Source organism: Dermacentor variabilis, unplaced genomic scaffold (genome assembly GCF_050947875.1).
Source record: "Dermacentor variabilis isolate Ectoservices unplaced genomic scaffold, ASM5094787v1 scaffold_55, whole genome shotgun sequence".
Taxonomy (NCBI): domain Eukaryota; kingdom Metazoa; phylum Arthropoda; class Arachnida; order Ixodida; family Ixodidae; genus Dermacentor; species Dermacentor variabilis.
This window is the reverse complement of record NW_027460753.1, coordinates 144,136-162,017: the sequence shown is the minus strand read 5'-3', so window position 1 is coordinate 162,017 and position 17,882 is coordinate 144,136. Positions and strand designations below refer to the sequence as shown.

Genomic DNA, 17,882 nt, shown 5'->3' with positions numbered 1-17,882 from the left:
GTGCTTGGCAGCGGGCAGGCAAATGCGTCCTGCCTAAATTTACTCTTCAAAGACCGACGAAAAGACGAAAAGAACATGTATTCAGTTGGAAGTTTAGTGCCTGTCTATTGTAAATGTTCTTCTTTTCGTCCTCATCTCTCTAGAGCTGTTTTTCTTCAAATGTTACACCAGCTCACCCACATCAAGCTCCTGCTGTACAGAATACCACTACCTTGCAGTAAGAGCAACATCTGCCAGACTGGCGCTACGTAAACGAGCCTGCATGGGAACACGAGCAGTCTTTGAAGAGTAAATTTAGACAGGACGCATTTGCCTGCCCGCTGCCAAGCACATCAGTGTGAGCCATGGCTAGACCAGATCAGGATTATAGGTCGAAGTAAGGATGCAGCTGTAGGTGAATTAACAGAAGGTTTTCACATCAGGAAACTTGGGGCTTCATGTATCAGCAACACATCAGTTACTTTCTTTCTCTTGGAGAGTCAGTTTATTGAAAAAAATATTATGTGGGTGCTGTAAAGCGTGCTTGTAAATGCATGTTCGCAGGTTCTTGGTATACATTTAATGTACCTGTGTCCCCAATAAACACTTGAGAGTTAGCGCTTACCTTGCCTCTTCCTCCCCTTATTTTTATGTCGATTTGCGCTAACTGGCCATAGTTCTTATGGTCCGTAATACAGTATGAACTGACTAGACCAGTAACAAATGTAAGTGCGTTAGTTTCATGTTTACTTTGCAAGAAAATTTGCTCAGTGTGCATGAATTTGCTGTTCAATGCACCTTGAGAAACATGCAGAGTGCTTACACAAGACAACTGGCCAGCCAAAACACAATGAACAAAAATGTCAGTAAGAAATAGAAATATAACCACAGTGAGCATCAGGCACAAATGTACATCTAAGCAAAGCTTAGAAACTACTAACTCGAAAAAAGTGACATGCATTGCTCCTCATACATAAAACAAATAACAATGCCATAGCACTTACTACTAGGCAATTATTAAAAATATGAAACAAATATAAAAAACCAAAGCACAGCATAAAGGAAGTGTCCAAGTCAAACTTACATTCCCATCTACCACTTCAAACAGCTTGGGCTCTTGCGGTGCAGAGCTTGATGCAGCAAGAGAACTGTCATCTGAAGAGGCAAATAATATTGTCACTGAATGTCCCACAAGAAAAAGTCAGCAATATTGAAGCAAATGTGAAGCACAATTAAAGCAGCAAACAGGTTACCCTAGATAAACATGCATTAATGGGACACTAATTATGCAATAGGTGGAATATTAGTTGAAAAATTAAGGTCAAAGTTCTAGTTTTCGGATTTCATGCTGCCTCCAGACTGGCAGAATGTCAGTGTGACATCATTAATTTCGAAGCATACATTCTTGTTTTTCATATTTGGGCTTCGTTGCCTAAGTGCCACAAGCTTGCCATTTTCAATGCTTGGCTCCTTTAAAACACAATGTAGCCGATTTTTACCCACAAACAATTAACCATTGGGCTTAGCAGACACTCTGGTGCAGGAACTTTAAGGCATCATCGCTCACCTTCTCTTTTGCACATTTTCTGTCCTATCAAAATTAAGCCGTCTTCTGGAAGTAACCGAGGGCCTTTTTGGTATTGTGGAAGAGTAATTTAGTAATGCAGGTGAAACCATTTTTATGTTAACTGCGGCTCAAAGGATGTATCTGCAGAAAACTGGCAAAGTTTGAAGCAGCTGGTAAAAAACAAAATAACTTTCTCCTCCTCCTAGATGAGATATGTTGAATTTTCTACCATAACGATCATTCAAACACAGTTTAAGCAAGTTATTCCACATACCAGTATCAGCCTGGTCTGTCCTCCCCAGGTCCAGAAGCTCATCTTCCAGTGCATGGCTGAAACTGGCACCTGAAAATCACAATATTGCATCACAATTTCTAGTTTCATAAGCAATTTGTACTTTTTGCATAACTATGCCAGCAAAACATCATGCAATTGTCTGAACACATCTTTAATGAACTTCACAAAGCACCATGTAAATGAGTGCGGCAAAGTAGTTCTAGGGAAGCCTGCAAGTTGGAGGAAAGTCTACAAGATGAAAAAATGTCAATGTCAAGAGCAACGACTTTAGGGCTAGCTGGTTGCACATAGCAGATCACGGTGAGGCACGCACAAACAAGGACAAAGTGAGGGGTAGACAACACAAGCGCTTGTGTTTTCTACTCCTCACTTTGTCCTTGTTTGTGCATGCTTGACCGTGATCTGCTATGTCATCGACCTGACTGTAGCATGAAGCTATAAAGGAAACCCATACGAGTTTCTCAGAAAGAAAGCTTTGCAGTTGAAGAAAATCCCGGACAAGGACGAATTTTTCAACTGCAAAGCTCTGTTTAGAGAAGCTCGTACGCATTTCCTTTGTAGCTTCATACTACAGTCGGGTGGATGACAATTTCCCCGTTATACTATCAACAACACATACACAACTACTTTTCACTACTGCAATGAAGTCATAAAAGTAATTGTCAAGGATAACTGGGGGTGTAGCATATATATAAAGTTCTCTTTAAACCATAACATTTTGTTTATAAAAAGTGCATGAGTGTAGCGACACACTACTTTTGTGGAGTTTCTAGATGAGGCAGACATACTTTGCTGTGAATAATGCATTTCAGAAAACTTATCAAAAATTCATGAAATTTGTTTAGAACCTTGAGGGCAGCAGTTTGTAGGGCAAATTTGGATGCAGTGACAACTTAATACAGCTACATTTTTTTTACATTGAGAATCATACTGAATTCTAGATACTTATCAAATTTGAATGCTTCATCAAGGCGATAATGGAACAAACACAGCGGCAGTACAGAAAAGGCAGCCTTATTTGCCGATGCACACAAACTCGAGTCTACGTGCCTTGTGCCTGCCACGCCTCACAAGGAATGGCGGTTTGCATCTACAATAAACGTGAGCCAGTGCCTGCTCTCACATAGATGTCTCAGCAGGCATCATTTCATATTGCTATCGACAGTGCTTCAAAATTCTTAAATATTTATCAAAGTAACTGTTTTAAATTTAGGGATGTAAAGTCCATGCGAAGAAGAAAGAAAAAGCACTTCCTCACATGAACATTACCGTATAGTGCGAAATATAAGTCGACGTTTTTTCCAAAAAAAATATTACTCAAAGGTCACCCCTTGACTTATATATATATATACCGGCCCTTGGCACAACCTGAATAGTCATCTGGAAACATGTAGAAGCGCAGACTTTCCAGCATCCACATTTTTATCGCCTCCATGGTGACCGATGAGGCCCAACGTTGACGCGGCCTATGCAATTGGATCGACACCATCTTCCCTTTTTGTGCGGCAATCGTTCCTAGCATAGCTAATTTGCCGACAACCCACAAAATAAGTACTATTACTTGACTTCAGATCACCACAGCATATTAAAAGAAAGTGATCGAATATGCTGAAATGCATGGGAGCATGTCCGCCCAGCGGCACTTTGGCATTTTGGAAAAAAGCATCCAGTACTGGTGAACGCAGAAAGTCAAGCTGTCTGCCTGCAATGTGTGGAAGATGTCCTATCGCGGGTGTCACGCGGTGCACCTGGAGCTTGAAGGCAAGGGGGCAGATTTCATCCGTGAGCATCGTGCCAGATCCTTGACAGTGACAGCAGAACTCATCCGCATCAAAGCTATCGAGATCACTCGAGAATCCGGACTGTCCAAGGAACAATTCAAAGGCTCCATTTATTGGGTTCGTCGCTTCACGCGACGCAAGGAATTCGCACTTCGACGGTGCACATCCATCTGCCAGAAGATGCGGAGGCATATGAGGACAAGCTGGTGGAATTCCAGCAGTATGTTATCTGTCTCTGGCAGCAGCATAGGGACAGATCGGCAACGCTGATGAAACGCCAGTGCGGTTCGACATGCCGTCGTCCACCACAATGTGCAAACACGGCGCGAAGGAAGTCAAGCTTCTTTCAACGAGGAATGAGCATTCGCGCTTCACGGTGATGCTCGTGTGTGATGCAGACGGCAGAAAGCTGCCCCCATACATAATCTTCAAGAGGAAGACGCTCCCGAAAGAGGTTTTCCCACGGGATGTTGTCATTTGCGTGAGCGAAAAGGGCTATATGGACGAGGCCCTCATGATCAATTGGATCAAGACCCTCTGGAATCGGCGACCCGGTGCACTCCTGCGGTGTCCGAGCATGCTCGTCTTGGTTGCCTTTCGAAAGCACTTGATCACAGGTGTGAAGCAGGCACTCCGCGACGGGAGGACAGAGTTCGCCGTCCTTCCGGGAGGTATGACATCAGCACTTCAGCCAATGGACGTCGTGCTTAACATGCCCTTTAAAGACCGTGTTCGTGAACAGTATAATCAGTAGATGGCCGGCGCCAACGCGACGACCCCAACCAGCCGGCTCTCGCCACTGTGGCCACATGAGTGTTGCAGGCTTGGCGCTCGCTGCCCGACGATACGGTGGTGCGGGCATTGAAGAGGTGTTGCATTAGCAACTCCTTGGATGGCACCAAGGAAGACATGTTGTGGGTCGCAGCCAGTGAGAAGCAGTCTTCAGACGAGAGTTCAGACAGCTCGAATGAATAAGCAGATGACTGGTCTGACGGCGCCAGTAAATAAACGAAGTCTTGTGCCTTATAGTTTTTATGTTGACTTCTTCGCTTCAATGCAAGGGGGTCGACCAATATTTCGCCCTAACCTATATTCCACATAATACGGTAATCAGCCTCCCTGAGAATTGATTTTAGCAAGGTGCTTGGCTAATATGGCAATTTAAGGCAGTCCGAGCACTATAATTCCCCTGCAACAGATCTCCGCGCTCGCACCAGCCTTCAACACATACGAGCTATTCCGCATTATCTACGCATACTCAAGCTGCACGCAGCTTGAGTATGCGAAGGCACGCAGACTCAAGCTTGCGTGCAATGTGTGGTTGGCAACTTCAGACATAAGTATAAGAAATTAGTCTTTCTTGGGTGCTGGTTATTGCACAGCACACATATCTAACCAATCAGTACACAAATTAGCCAATCAGTACACAAATTAGCCAATCAAAGCGGAAATTTAGGCAAGTTTGTGAGAATGCATATTTGACTTCAAGCGCAAAAAAACAGGGCGCGGGGAAGAAAGGAAGAACAGACGGGATGAGCACTTGTCCTATGTGGTTTTCCTTTCTTCTGTCCCTATTTATTTGCACTTGAAGTATGCACATACTTTAGACACACTTATAACAAACTGCAGGATGCACACAAATGTGGTCATTATATCGAATATTTAAATATTCTGAAAGATGTATGTCTTTGCTTATTGCAAATTGTCAATTATGCCAGTGGACTGTAAAGCAAAATGAGAAGAAATGTGTTCACTGCAATGCATGCAGTGCAGCATTATATTTACTGTTAATAGCACATTTCTATTGCAGTACTGTAAAATGTCCAATCTTATTAAATTTGAAAGGCAGTGCAACTTCCCAATGCAACTTAGGAGTACTTCAGCAGATCAGTTTACAGAAAGATAATAAAAAGAACATTGCCTAAGCAACATACCCACAAAATAAATTATATATGTAGGAATTACTTTAATATGGCAACAGACTTCAACTTGTAGTACTTTTTGATATTCCTGTTCCCAATACACTAGGTAAATGAATGTGGTAAATCAGTTCTGGGGAAGCCTGCAAGTTTATAGAGCATGACTCTGCAGAAAGAATTTCCACTATCATGCAAATTCTTTTCGAGGGAACTGCAAGCGTCACGTCATTGTTAGGCCAGAGAAGGTTCTTGTCCAGCTGAATAACTGATTGACACATGCTAGAAACTGCCAAATGGAACAAACATGGGCAAGTTATGGTCGCAGCATTTTATGTGCTTTAAATATATTTCAATGACGATTTGAGCAATGCACAGGGTCATCCATTCTTCGCACGCACACAGCGTAGCATGGCCGTGCGCCACGGAGCGCCAGCACGAACGGCTTAGCCGCCCATCGAAGCAAAGCGACGCAGGTGCACAGGGGCTTGGAGGTAGGGCTTCATGTCCTGTGTAGTATGCTAAAGCATGGTAAGCTCCCTCGCTTCAGCAGACGACGCAATGCCCCACCTCCAAGCCCCTGTGCACATGCTCCACTTAGTTTTGATGCGCGGCCAAGTGGTGCACGCTGACGCTTTGCGCAGCACAGCCACGCTGCGCCGTGTTCATACCAAGAGTGGACGACCCTGTACATTTTACAATGATTATAATTAGGGTTCTGTACGTTTGGTGTAAGATGAAATGAAGAGAGAAGTATGGCATACTTTCTGGAGAACAAGAACTGAAAGCAAGGAATACTGATTATGGACAGTGTTGTGCTGGTTCAACATAGTGTGAAATTTGTCAGCAGTCTCCAAAAGATAGTGTTTTGATTTAAAATGGCCTTCTTTCCTAGTCAGAGGTGCAAAAGGGCTAGTTGTATAACCCCAGTTCACAGCTGACAAACAAAAATATAGTGCAGACCATTTAACATTTCATAAACAAAATGTATACACATATGCCATGGAATGAAACTTCACAAATACCATAAGAAGTGTGTAAAGACACACTCGTAATGAGTATTACAAGGGTTCACTTGCCTTCCACTGAACCCTCCGCCAACACTTCGTATGACTGCGGTGGACCACCTAAAACAAAAATATAGCAGTATGAGAAACATTCTACTGTACCTCCTGCATGATTTTTATCTGGACGAAAAAGAACAAAACAAAGCAAATCCTGCAAAAAAAGTCTTAAAGACTTCTACTAGGGGTGCTTGAAGCATTACAAAGGATGCTGCCAGAGGAACTATCATCTGTAATTGACTTAATTAAGTAAATATTCACAAATCACTCTAACACCCTTGGAAGTCATCATTACATTAGTTATTTGCAGCAATGCACACATTTCTGTACAATCAGCCAAACAATTGACAACAAGCGAGTGCTGCGCGATGATAACTGCTTTGTTCCAAACTCACGTGGAGCTTTCGCATAGGCATGGAAAGGTTAAACATTTTGTGCAAGTATATGAAATGCTGCAAATTCACTTACTGGCATGCAGCTGTCACCAAACATTTGTGGCAGTAGGCTAAAACTTTGCAAGTTGGTCCAGTGTTTTGTAATGGACAATGTAGAAAAAGCAAGGAGACGAATGACTATAACTACAGGGGTAGCATCCACTTCAGAGAACAGCCCAGCAGACAAATGTTGTGATGGCACCAATTAAGTGTGCGTGCACCTACACTAGATTTTTCTTTGCACTGCAGCAAAAAGCATGGATCATTAAAATGGCAAGCATTCACCCGATGTTGTTATCTGACTGATTGTACTTAGTAAGTCCAGTAAAAAGATGCTGGCTCTCCCATAACCGAGAGTAGATGTAAGCATGAACCAGCTACCGGCAAATCAGATGGGTTGGAGTAATTACGACGATTACTCACAGCCATCTGAGGCGTGCCGGTCACTGTCGGCCTGGTCACTCAGCACGTTGCCAGCTCTTGCAGGAGGCGGCACAAAACTTGTGCCACGGAAATCGTAGAACACTAGCCATGAAAAGAGCACAAGCAACCCTGTTTCAGCGCAAAAGATGACATTCAGGTGTATGGTGCACTGTATCTGCCTTTTTGAACATCGCTATTCGAAATGATAAATTAAACTTCAGTGTACAAGAAGTTACAGCTTGATAGAGTGGTATTGTGAACAAACATTAGGAAGAAATCAGAAGCAATATTTTTAAAGGGCAGTAATTAGCATATGTAATGTGGTCCTGTACAAAGTGTTGGGGACCAGAGACCGTGAGTTTAGACTGGGGCGAAACTGAGTTTCGACTGAAGCGAATTCTATCATTGTTTTGTTTCTCGAAACAGTGAGTTGGTTGTGCATTTAACTCGACCCCATCATTGAATGCCAGTGAGCCATTGCAATGTTGTTGGCTCTTGAAAAGCGCGCCACTGTTCCAGCAGTTTATTTTCCTTTTGTTTTTTCCTCGCTGTGCGTGACACCACCTAGGGACAACGCAGAGAAACTAATAGTTACAAACTGTAGTATTCTGCAAGCAGATGACAAACGAGTGAAGTAGACTTCCGGGGAGTTCACCACTTGCAGATTGGCTTCTCTCTCCGCCCCGTTCTCGCAAATTCTGCGTACTGCCACTTTGTGACGTTGCAGCGACCAAACAGAATGCGTATTGAACAAAGATCTTCGATCGCGCACTATATGTTCTCGTTTCATTCTTGCCCCATTCTCGTCTCATTCTCATCTTGAGTGCCCGGATAACAGCTCGATTTTGGCTCAAGGTCTCTTGAAGGTCGCGGACAACGGGAGCTAACAGCATTTTATGCTTTAAAAAAATGTCTACAAGGAAGCTGTTCCAAAGTGGTCAAGACAAACCCCTCATACCTTTTCCAAGGCAATGTAATAGCTAGGTGCACCTGTACATATCAACAATGAAGACAATATAGCAATTAATTCTAGGACCTGTGTGTTGCATGAATAAGATAAATACACTGCCAACAACATGCAACATTTTGTTCCATCTTGTGCGTATGTTAGACTAACATGTTCCCATGCGTCGAAGTTAAATAGTATGTCTCGCTGAATATCTGTCACATGAAGCCACACAGATGTAAATCACTTGCAATCAACTAAGAGGTCAAAAGTTTCCTGAAGTTATCATGCAAAAAAGTAAATTTTATGAAGTTATTTAGGTTAAATAAAAAGCAAATTTTTTAACATATTCTTAACAATTACAGCTTAAAGGGCCCCTCACCAAGTCCAATCGATAATTTTCTTTGTGCACTGCAAGTAGCAGGGCATCACCTAGGGAAGGGCTCACTGCCAACGTAAGCACTCTCTCCTTCTGCTATGTCTGATGCCCACAGGTGACTTTTGTTACCAGCCAACTCCCTCACTGGAGCCAAGGGACCTTGTCCCATTTACGTCACAAGCACTGCCTCCGTTTTTTTCCCCTTCCACTTTTCGCTGTGTGGCATACTACCAGTGGCAGCATTGTGCTAGGCAAAATACCAAGGTCATAAGCCATAATTGGTGACGTTGCAGGCAGTGCATCTTACATAGAGGCATTTGTGCATGTAACCTTGACTCTGTGGCTGGAAGCAGAGCTCACGTGAAAAAAAGGGCATGCAAGCTTTTCTGTGACGTTTATGCTGTTACACCGTGTAGCTTTCAATATTTTGCAGACACAGTTTCCACAGAGTGATCTATGCGTCACACATGTCTGTTCAAAATGCCTAAACCTGGTGAGGGGCCCTTTAAAGAATGCCACGTCTGGAACAGGAAAACCAAGTGAGAGAGAGCTGATGAGCAAACCTGGGGATACATCTGGCACCAAGATTTCATGAACAACCTCTTTTGCGATTGTGGCTGTCTTGGCAGTGGGAGCAATTTCTGCATGAAAAGCAATTACTGTCATAAAACACCAGCTAAGAAAATAGCATTAAAAACAAGGAAAAGCCAGACATTCTTTTGCCAATGGCTGCAAATAATGCACAACATGGTGCAGCAAAATCCTTATATGTGCTCGTGCCTGTGGACATAGCTGTGGCTAAGATGCATACGTGGCTCCTGTGCCACTCATGGTGCTTACAATAATGAAGAACAGAAGCTCCCACCTTCCAAAGCTGTATGCTCCGAACACAGATAATGAGCCCCGCAGTCATGCATTCAGTGTACACAGTATATTTTTGATAAGCCTTACATAACCTGCAATGTTGATTTAGCTGCTACATGCACATATACCACAATATTGCAAGAAGTGAGGTAATATTTGGCCAGGAACTGACAGCATGTCAGGTATAAATGATCTGCCATGAACTCAGTTTGGAAAATCAGATGCACACTATGAGCCTACCACAACTTAAAAGAGTACTGGTACAATACTTTTGCATCCTGTTTTCCATGCTTCATTAGATAACTGCTGAACTGAGAAACATAGTATGGCAAAAGAATTCCCTAAATGCACAAAGAATTGCTAATTATATCCTCTTCCAATGCTACGATCAGTTGGCCTAAGGTTTTTTTACAAGGGTTTCTCTACATGTCACGCATGTCATAGGCAATGCTCACATGGTATCACAAGCTGCTGACATACAAATGAGCCTGATGATACAGTGTTCACAAGCCACAAAATAACCGTGTTGCCGCAAGCTGGAAGCACACCACGTGGCCTATTCTTTCCACTTGTTCACATTCAACATGTAATAATAAAAGCTTGGCCCTCTACTGTCTCTTAGAATGTGCAGTGCCCTTTGCCCTCCTCCCCTTCAGTAACTTATTCCTCGTCGTCTAAAGCTTTCTCGCCTTGAAAAGCTTTCACAACTCTATAACATTGTGCTTTTACCACTGCACCAAACAACTCATCAGTGATAACACGTGCACATAACCACAATTTGCACATGTAGTGAAGCTAGGAGGAATGAAAGAATTGGAAGAGAACACCATAGGATAAAATTGCAGCCAAAAAAAGTTGACTCAACAAGTGATCTTGTCAAGACAGTTTTTACTGTCTTTCACTGCCGCACTAACTGCACTCTTCTGAAAATAAAATGAGTGTGATAGTAGCTGCACTGTTGCACAATGGCTATTAAATGTACAAGCCAGCATAAGCTACCCAAGTTGCATAAGCATGTTGCAAAGAAGTAATCACACGGCAGTTACCAAAGCCCCCAAGCACATGTACAGGCACCGACAAAAGTGGTAAACTCCACACAACGGGAGCCGCAGCAACGGCAAACTGCATCGCAACGCCATCTACAGGCAGCACCTGGGATCAAGACAGCCAATCGGTGCCCTTTATTATCTGCAGGCATGTCGCTTGACTCGTTTCAATGTTTCGTGCTTCAGCTCGCCAAAATACCGAGCGACGCCGCTGCAGTATACCACTTTTGTAGGCGCCTTTATGTTGATTAAAACCTACCATAAGCCAAGCTTACAATGCCAAGTCTGCTGAGCGCAGGGTCATGCGGTAGGCCAAGAGAAAGAAAGTGAAGGGTATGGATCCAAGAATAATTGGTTTACAAAGGCCAGCTATGCAATGTGACATTTCCTCCTAGTTTATTTCCTTTCTCTGTGTAGAGGAGCCCTTGCAAACGAATGGTATGCAAATAAGCTGTACTCTATATGGTACCAATCTAAATTAATTGCATTAAATGGTGGTATAATTCATGATTTATTGCATGTTTGAGAAACTGAGGCCTTATTATAGAGTTGCAGCTTTAAGAATAATTTTTAATAATTGTGTCAGTGCACCTTGAAGACAAAACATAGATGCCTCTGTATTATACTTGGCTCATAGATACGCACCCATTTATTGATTACCTATATGACACTCTACAGTGCATGCCTATGTAGCTGCACGTATGTTTCTTACTTGGTTTGTGTCTATTCACTCTCCTTTTGATCCCCAGCTTTTACTGCTTTCATTGAATACTGAAACACGTTATCGCTGTTGCGTGGCACTTGTTAGGCATTCTCAGCTTCTGTGTTAAAAAATAATGAGCTTAAGGAGCTCACTTCAAAAAGTCATGCTACACGAACATGAGTTAAAATTGTATAAGCGCACTGAAATTGAGGACTAGCAATTGCACAGACAAGCACTAACTTTAAGGCTTTATTGGCTGGCTGCAGCAGGCATAATAAAATGCACTTTGTAAACTAGAGATCGTGTTGTGCATCATACTGCACTTTCATGCGGAAAGTTCTAGGTAGGCCATATGGAACACTGCCTAAAAGACAAACTGAGAAACCAAAGCAACAACATAAGAAAGCATGCGGTGGTTGGTTGGCTCTGTTGCAAGACATGTGGCAGTGAGCCATTGTTTAACAAAGGCTTTGATGTGCCGAGACACAGAGATGGACTCACTAGGCTGGTCATTGAAGTAGCCCGAACAGCAAGCCTAATTATAAATGCGTGAACATGCCTTCGCTTGCTTTGTCAAGAACTGTTTTTTCTAAACGCGATTTTGTGTTGGCATTGCATTTTTGTTTGCAAGTGAGCATGCTTTGAATGCCTGTATGTGCATCTGTTTACAATAAAGTGACTCTTGAAGGCTGTGTTTGTGTGTCCACTAATTTGTTCTCGGTCATTTCCCATACCAGCAAACGTCAACACTCATCACAAACACGAGCTTGCAACTTACCAATCTTGTTGAGGAGGGCATCCGTCAGCCTTCTAGACCTCTCTCGCTCCTCTTCCAACAGCCGAGCAAGCTCCTCTTTCTCAGCTTCTATATTTTGTAGTTCTTTTTCGAGGTCCTCAATTCTTGCTTCCATCTTCTTCCACTCAATTTCATGGGAAGCTCTTTTATCTTTCTTGCTTTTAGTGTGATTTTCAACAGATTCTTTGCTCTCATCTTCAAAGTCTTGAAACTGCAATAATACATGACACCATGAACCTTGGGAGAATGACGAGACTTCTCAAGAGCAAACTATGAATAATACTTGAACTGCGCTATGAACAATACAATAACGATACGAACTATGAAGAAGTCACTTAGTTGCATGCGTATGCAAGCCAATAATTTACTACCAGAAATCAGAACCAGATATCACCAAGTTATCTCTGATTATCAGTGTTTACCAAAATCAAAGGAAATATGTGCTGCAATAAAAATCCATAAATGTGTATCAGCCAATCGACAGTGCACTTCTGGCAAACCAGGCAACACCTGTACTGGTATTAAATGAGACAGGCCAACATGAGCCAGCCATAAAGGTGCGTAAAATCTCACCCATCCACATGTTGTGGCATTACTTTTCAAAAAATGAAGCGCCAACGGTAGCGGCACACTAATAAGGAACAAAAAGACAGGAAGCGCCTTGTCCTGTCTTACCTTTCCTTCTTAGTGTGCAGTTACCGTTGGTGCTTCATTTTTTTACAGCTATGCACCAACTAGCCTCACAACTTGTTTTACTGCAATTACTTTTCAATGCAGTGTGTCACTTCTGAGGTCACAAAGGAAGCCACACACTAAAAATACCAGTATATACCAGTCAGGTAAAATTATGGTAATAATGACATCTTGCAATGGCAGGTTGTCTTGATTATGATAATGCAAGTTTTCCATGCATGACCACCTATAAAGCACCAAGTAGGATTTTGTACTAGCCAAGGAAATCAAGGCAACAGTTTATCTTATGACGTACTTTGGCACCATTTGTGCATTGCAAGTGATGCATATTTTTATTCTTATTTTCCCACAAAGGTGTTGCCATTACCTCTGCACACCACATACAATTCTTTATTTGTACATGCTAATGCAAGTGGCATTTAGTGAATATTTCTAGTTTTAACAATCCCTTGTATGGTTTAGTGATGAGCAGGTGAAAGTAACATTAAATATTGCATACTACTCTTTTTTTATGTGTGCAGTCTCGTGTATGCTAGTCGTGTCCAGTTGAAAATAATGCCATGTTGTGCTGCCAGAAGGCCAAATTACAGAGACCTGTATATTGAATGAAAATGTGCAGAAAGAAAAGACTATTAATAACAAAGTAAAAGGCACAATCACAGCCCCCTCATCACATCACAGACATGATAATGAAGCAGCAAGGTAAACTGCTACTTTAAGCTTTAACCAAAATAGTGTTTCAGCATCGCCATCAGGTTTGAATGTTGACAGCAATAATGGGTAGCTGGGCTCAAATAAATATTGCTTACCAGTTCCGAGTTCTCCGACTGCTTGAATGCCTTAAGTATGTTGCCAAGTTCCTTCCTGGCAGCTTCTCGCTTCCTTTTCCTCTCTTCTCTCTTGGAGAGCCCTTCATCAGCCTTAACCATAAAAAAGGCATGCAAGATAAAACTCAACACATCTCCTCAAGAACATTTATGCAGGCATCGGGACCTATTTCTTATCTTCATATCTGCAGAGACTCTCCCAGCAGCCAACACTGACCACTGCAACAAAAGTGTGTGTGGTTGAATGAGAGGAAACAGGGGAACTGACTTTTTTTTTAGCAGCCCCATAGAGATGGTAAAGCTGAAGAAATCACGAGGGAAATTAACTGCGCTTTTAGGTGGATAAATAAATAAGAAAATGGCACATGTAGTGCAATAAGGTTTTCAGTGTGGCACTAATCATAGCTGGCCAGCTTTTATTTCCTCTTCCCCTTTTGTTATGTTTGGGTTTGACTTAAACATTGCCCTGACCAGGCTAGATGTCACTTAACTTTTGATTTCATCCAGGCCTCTTTCTATGCATTGCAAAAGCACTTGCCATCATTAAGGTAGCAGCTGCACATTTTGAAACAGTTCTACTGCTACACTCTACAAGGTCAATAAAGCACCACATCATGGCCTCCAAAGCCATGTTTTTGCAATTACGTATCATACAATTATGCAGTAAAGCAGTGATTTGGGCTTGTTGGTAAGACATCGTGAGGCATATAGCGCGTTAAAAAGCGCCTGTGTGTATCACGTCTCACTTTTGTCCTTGTCTTTTTAACGCGCTATATGCCTCACAATTATGCAGCATTTTTACAAATGTATAAGATCTGGGGCCTTATATTCAGGGCGTTATCACCAACAGCATTGCAACACTTAGGAAAACTAAATAAGAACAAATTAATAGCACAAGTAGACAACTGCACAAGCCACTGAATGCAGAAAAGGAAGCTAGAACCCCCTATGAACATACTATCATCAAATGAAACGCAAACAGTGAAGCGCGTAACCAAAGCATAATTGAAGGTATATTGTGTACCATCCAGTCAGCACCAGTGACACGCATACACATCCAGTCATAGGTGGAGCATCCAATGATGCTCCACCTATGATGCAATATTTATGTTTCTGTTTTGGTTCTCTTTCATTTGAAAGCAAGAAAAGATGATGCTGCTGTTCACATTTCAATTGACACCGATAGGACATACAGTTTCGTCGCACTGTGATAATGCTCGCCCTATACTGCAATATTTCAGTTTCCATTGCTTTTTATTTTTGTTTTCTTGCATTCAAGTAAAAGAGAACCAGAACACAAACGAAAATATTGCAGCACAGAGAGAGCATCCTTGTGCAGTGCTGTCAACAGGATCTGCACTCCTGTCAATGGTGATGACTGGATGGTGCGCACTACACCTTCCATTATGGTTTGGCCATGTGCTCCAATCTTCACGTCTTATTTGACGCCAAGAGTACATCACAATAAATACTCAAGTTTCACTAAGAAGGCTAAAGCGATGGCTTGATGCAAATGGTATGCTTAAAGTAAGCAGTAATGGTCAGCCAAGCTGCACTTCTGCTCTGAATTTTGCAGCTAATTGTGGGTGCTAATAGTAATAATTATTATTATAACAGTAATAATATAATAATAATCATGAACAATAATATGCGCAGGTGCACACCTCACTAGCAAATTATTTGTGGTCCAAAGCAGTGCTTTTGAACGTTTTCAGTGTATAATTATACTAGCGGGCCACAGCACGATACACCAATCTTTCATCCCTTGAAAAGTTCTCCTGAACAACACAAAGTACCACAAGATGGTGCTGCAGCGTAGTATTTATTTTACTGCTGAACTGAACTTTGAGAACTCAGCAATAAACTACAGCAGCTGCACCTCTTTTGCTATGTAAGCTTTAACTGAGGAGCAAAGTAACGCTCGTAAGAAACCCAGTAGGTTGATGATATAGAAAACTAAGGGCCTATTTTATTCCCATATGGTCCCCAAAGTATGTGTCAAAAAAACAAGACTAAAACTGTGCCAATCATGCAAAGAGAGTGGGTGCACAGCATATCTTCAGTGAAACACTGAAGCTCAGGTGGTCACTTGGTCACTGTCAACCTCACAAGAGCAGATACGGTGACCCATCAACCCCATTATGCAACATGTGCGACCTGACAGACCAAGACCAGGCAGCCAGCCAACCAGGAAGAAAGACTAGTGGGATGTAGTTACCAGGAATTCCGCACAAATGACATAGAAGCCCTTAAGGTATATGCAGCGTGAATAAGATAGGAGGAGTACAATGTGTGCACATTCTTCGGTGCCTCAACCTGATAATTGCAATATTCATGTGTAACCAAACTTTGAAGAGAAAGAAACAAAGACCTTTCTGCCACACAATGCATGTGCATGTGTGGTAGAGAGGTCTCATGCACATTCCCAAGGAGCCAGGTAGCAGCCAAAATCATAGCCTAGTTACTAAACTGTTTGTGCAAAGACAAAGACTGGCCAGCAAGCATGACCTGAGCAATCACTATCTGCAACTATGCACTGTGACTGTACCACACTGCAGTGCAGGGGTATTTCTTTTACCACAGCATTCACATCTGCGAAGAGGCAAACCATGCAATAGTGAGGATGGTACAATGAACCACACATGAATCAAATATAGCTAAAAACCGAAAAAGCTTAATGTGCAAGATGCACTCAAGTCATATATACATATATTCCATTAGGTGTTGTTTTACCACTGGCATAACCAACCAAAACTAATGTACGCGTTCACACAGCACATTGTAAAATATAATTGAAAAAAATCTTACCAAGTTGCCTTTGTGCAGCTTTCCCAATATCACTCTGGGAAATGAGTGTCGCGAGTTCTTCAATTTGCACAGAAGGTCCTCAAGGGTGACTGGCAATGATTAAAACAGAACTCAAATGAAAGAAGGCAAACTATAAGAACAGCATGGTGGGCCACGTGTTTAGACCCCTACTCTAGGTGCAAATGGCCTGCGGCGGCGACGCGTCGGCTTACCCGCGAGTGCAGTGACGTTGGCCGGGTAAAAGTTCTCGCCTCTTCCATCTTCATCCGCCCAATACGCCATGACAACGTCGTCCTTTTTGAAATCAGTTGTGCTTTGTGGCTCGAAATCTCTTATAAGAGCCACAGGCAGCGCTGCCCGCTCCTTATCTTCTGTGTACTGTACACATGCAAACATTGTCTCCGATCGTCGTGCAGGCGGAGTTTCGAGACACACGAGGAATGCTCGTTCACGACCGACAAACTATCAGCACGAACAATGGTTCCCGCGGATATAATTATAGTTTACTATAAATGTAATATAGATATAATAAAACAGCTACTTGTAAAATCACAGATCACCTATGCAAAATGTCTCACTACAGCGTCTATTACAAAGCCCTACCATACATACAGACCTAGTCTAAAGGACACGGCCGCCCATGGTGGTAGATAAGTTTAGATGGCGCCAGTAACGAGTTTTTTTTTCCCCGATGTTAATGATTTTGCTCTTTACGATGGTAAGGTGGGTGTTGCAGATGTTTATTTCTCGTATAAAGTGACAAGCGTAGCCACCGAAATTTAAGTTTTTTTTTTCATCAGTTTTATTCTCGTGCTTCGTCCACGACCGATGAGTACACAACACGGGGACGAAAGTGCGTCTGTATGCTGCGCTACAAATAAACGGCTTGTTTATATCATTATATATGCTCGTTTACAAAAGGCTTAAGCAGGTGTCATTAATTTACATCTACGAAAATGTTTTTCAGTGCCCGGCCTAATCGTTAAAACGACTGCACAACTAATTTTCATGGTAACCACTTTTTTAGTGCAATGGAAAGCTTACCGGCTCTAATCATGAAGTAGTAGCGTAGAATAAAGGTAGTAATGATGTGGAAAACGCCGTGGAAAAATTTGTTATCATAATTTTTCGATTTGCAGTGACGATGAAGTCGTTCACCGGAAGCATGCTGAAGACTGCGATAGGCGAGCGCGATAGCGCGTATAGGGCGGCACTAGTTGGAGGCAGACTAGTGCAGCCGTAGATGTTAGAACGTATTCATCTCTCGAAGACCTGAGTGAGCTGGAACAGAGGATCTTAGCTCGCATGCGTGCTCACAATTTACATCCTTACGAAGTAGCACCCAAACGTCATATTTCGAT

At 42.4% G+C, this 17,882-nt stretch overlaps 1 protein-coding gene across 1 annotated transcript; it reads right to left on the bottom strand.

Moving 5' to 3' along the window:
* Positions 1 to 1,228: 1,228 nt before the first annotated feature.
* On the bottom strand, positions 1,229 to 16,917 carry LOC142569070 (uncharacterized). The gene is made up of 8 exons (XM_075678579.1): positions 16,734 to 16,917; positions 16,522 to 16,610; positions 13,696 to 13,806; positions 12,176 to 12,404; positions 9,348 to 9,425; positions 6,618 to 6,665; positions 1,821 to 1,889; positions 1,229 to 1,233 (listed from the first exon to the last, which is right to left on the bottom strand). Exons 1-8 carry the CDS (start codon positions 16,915 to 16,917, stop codon positions 1,229 to 1,231), a joined length of 813 nt encoding a protein of 270 aa, XP_075534694.1.
* Between the last annotated feature and the right edge of the window lie 965 nt (positions 16,918 to 17,882).

Bases quoted from the DNA above. Each gene is read 5' to 3' on its own strand.
- LOC142569070 (XM_075678579.1), bottom strand. From the start codon at position 16,917: ATGTTTGCATGTGTACAGTACACAGAAGATAAGGAGCGGGCAGCGCTG. The intron at 12,405-13,695 runs GTAAGCAATATT...GTATTATTGCAG, and splicing joins AGTCGGAGAACTCGGAACTG to TTTCAAGACTTTGAAGATGA. The intron at 6,666-9,347 runs GTTTGCTCATCA...TTTTTGTTTTAG, and splicing joins GGTGCCAGATGTATCCCCAG to GTGGTCCACCGCAGTCATAC.